Below are 3304 nucleotides of genomic sequence, written 5' to 3' on the forward strand. Positions count from 1 at the left end.
AAATTACACCGGATTCTAATCTGGTCTATTTGTGGCCATAAACTGATGGAGGAAAAGGAGCATCAACAGCAAATTCAATCAAAATACATTAATACACATTTTAATTGGCAAGAGCTATTACAAGATCATTAAGCAAATGTGTCACATCTGAAATTATATTTAACATGGGTTTGGATGATCATTCTGTTATTACTATTAAACAAAACTAACACATATCTTTAAAAAAAACATTAACATTCTAACCACTACATTAGAACCACATGACTTGAATTAAGATTTAGTGCTCATTTGTTATATATTACAGTAAGCTGTGACAATTCATGTAGATAACCTTAACATCAAAATAAAGATTCCAAAATATGTAGCAGCCACAATCGAGCTTTTGACAAGAAATGTCTGGCTGTCTGATTACAATCAGAGACACTTTCCCTGACAGCAGACTTGATTGAGTCCATAAAAAACAGGATGGTGATAAAAATCAAAAGATCCCTGAGTCTCTCAGAGCTGGCAGGTATGACATGCTTGCTAAAACAGGTGGCATATTTCTTTTGACGGAGTATCACTGGAACCTCCGCCATCCTTCAGGATGCCTCTGGTGGTGGCCGGATTGGCTGCTCCTTTGGAGCCAGCCACGTGCGTGGCAGAGCCCTCCACCCAAGGCTCCATAAAGACCACCGTTTTAGCCCTGCTGAGCTGAGTCTGAAGCTGAGGAGTATTTTGCACGGGGCGTGCCAAACCCAAATGAGTGCAACGACAGTGGCAATGACCGGGGCTGGAGTAGAGGTAGACAAGCAGCATGATTATACTGACCATCCAGAAAGCCAATGCAGTGAATGCTGGGTGGAAGTTCTTCCCTTTGTGAACACTTTGTTCCCTATCGCTCATAATTACCTCCACCACCTTTTTAGTGCCTTGTTGCCCCCCACTGACCACCATACAGGAGTAAGCTCCCAAATCTTCCAGTCGCACCCCTTGGATCTCAAGGGTTCCATTTGAGTGGACAAGCCGGTGCTGGTTCAGTCCTGGTGAGGCCTCCTGGTCTGGGGTTTCCCAGTGCACTGATGATCCTTGTTGCTCTGCTGAATCTAAACATGGCAGAACCAACCACTCACCAAGCCTCACCTGGTAGACCACCCCGCCTGGGTGAGAAGATTCAAGCAGCTCTTGTGAGCAGTTTAGCATCTTTTTAGCGCTTTCACTGAGGCAGCTATGGCCTACCTGAAAATCCACGATTGTCCTGAAATGCTGGTCGGCCCACTGCTGTAACATGGCGCGCAGGGCGCAACTGCAGACCAGAGGATTATCATGCAGGTAAATGCCAGCCTGCGTCCGGGGAGGCAGAGAGAGGATGTGAGCCACCGGAACCCTCCGCAGCAGGTTAGAGGACAGATCAAAGACTCCGAGCTTAGAGAAAGAAGTCGCGCCGTCAAACAACTCAGGGGGGAACTGAGTCAGCCGGTTCCTGCCAAGATGGAGCCTCTTGAGGCCGCAGAGGCCCTCAAACGTTCGGCCGCTGATCCGACCCAGGTGGTTGTCGAACAGAAGCAGCTCCTCAAGTTCTCTGAGCCCCTTGAAGATTCCCCCAATGAGCCACCTCAGCCTGTTGGAGGACAGATCAAGGTGGCGGAGGTGTGGCGTGTTGACAAAGGCACCCGGCACAATGGTACCAAGAGCATTGTGGACGAGCACCAAGACCTCGAGCCTGAGCAGAGGGCGTGACGCCCAGCTTGAGCTTAGGGAGGTGATGGCATTGGATCCCAGGTCAAGGCGCCATATGAGGTCACTGAGATTGGCTGGCATGGCCGAGAGGTTCTGCCCTCTGCAGACGACTATGTCGCCCGAGCTAAAGCAGGGTTGGGAGCAGCCTCCATACATGGTGAGGGTGAAGCAAGCTAAGAGTAGCAGTGCCAAGGCCTTGCGGCCTACTTGATAGGCCTTCTGAAGATTTAAGTCCATGGAGTTGAGACGGAAGCCTGTTAAAAAGAGACAAAGTGAATCGGTGTTGTTATTAATCCTATACCTATTGCCAGAGATGGGCAAAAATACATCAAAATGTATTTTGATACAAAATACAAAATACCCCTCAAATAAATGTATCAAAATAAAATACAAAATACTGTTGCCAGAAAATGTAACAAAATACAATACATGTATTTTGTATTTTTAAAATACAGGAAATACTTTTTCTGATTTTTCAGTTTTCTCACAATTTGGTATAGCAGAACATTCAGGTTTGGGCTAATCAGTGGCGTAACGTAACGTAGTAATCCATGTCAGTGGTTCCGTATCCTTTTTTTCATGTTTGTAACCGCCGCCACAGGGCTCTCATTGCAATTTCTATGGCTTCCGGGAGGGCTATCCCCACCGTGCTTTCGTCATACGTAATTGCCAGGTAAGGACTAGGACGCGATCTGGCACTCTGCGCCTGGGCGAGACGCTCCACTTTGTGAATGAGGCGCGCCTCACCTAGGACGCGATCTGGCACTCAGCGCAGATGAGACTCTTTTTAAAGATCTTAGCCTACTATAAACATAAACGAGATTTTTATTAGGTTGAAAGTCGGTAACAAAACAGAGACAAATAGCTACACGTCAAGCAATGTCATTTATTTCCTAAAATCAATTTTACGAATCCAACTTACATTACCACTGCACACTCACAACCTTACAGATAACGTATAGAAGTTGTACTAGCATTTGTATTCAAAGTTTACACTTTAATCTACCAAAGTACTCACCGTTTAACAATACAACTTCCACAAGTTACAGATTGTCTTTGACAACATTGGCGCCCGCATGTGACATCACACAGATAAATGACCGTGTAGCTATTTGTTTTGTCTCTGTGAGAATGAGTAAGATCTTTAGTAAGAGTCTCAACAACGTTTATAGTAGGCTAAGATCTTTAATAAGAGTCTCATGTGCGCCCGCGCCCCTGCCTCTATGCAATGTGGCGCGGAGTGCCAGATCGCGTCCTAGGTAAGGCGCGCCTCATTCACAAAGTGGAGCGTCTCGCCCAGGCGCGGAGTGCCAGATCGCGTCCTAGGTGAGGTGTGCCTCATTCACAAAGTGGAGAGTCTCGCCCAGGCGCGGAGTGCCAGATCGCGTCCCGGGCCTTAGCTCTAATTGCGGACATCCCACAGCTTTCATCAAGTCACATTGTGTCAAGATGGCTAACGTTCAGTGCAACAACTGGATTCACTCTTTGAAAGAACCTCCTTTAAGTCGGTGGACTAATGAAGATAAATTGACAAGGATCAAGACAGCTTTCTAAGTTTACGACCACAACCCTGTTTTGTGAAAAA

The 3304-nt window shown here is 46.6% G+C and overlaps 1 protein-coding gene across 1 annotated transcript; it reads right to left on the reverse strand.

Annotated features, from left to right (window-relative positions):
• Nucleotides 1–525: 525 nt before the first annotated feature.
• Nucleotides 526–1956, reverse strand: LOC308375531 (amphoterin-induced protein 2-like; the record flags this gene model as incomplete). The annotated part of the gene is made up of 1 exon (XM_080851696.1): nt 526–1956. One exon carries the CDS (start codon nt 1954–1956, stop codon nt 526–528), a length of 1431 nt encoding a protein of 476 aa, XP_080707822.1.
• Between the last annotated feature and the right edge of the window lie 1348 nt (nt 1957–3304).

This window comes from Sprattus sprattus (genome assembly GCF_963457725.1).
Source record: "Sprattus sprattus genome assembly, chromosome: 14".
NCBI classification, from domain to species: domain Eukaryota; kingdom Metazoa; phylum Chordata; class Actinopteri; order Clupeiformes; family Clupeidae; genus Sprattus; species Sprattus sprattus.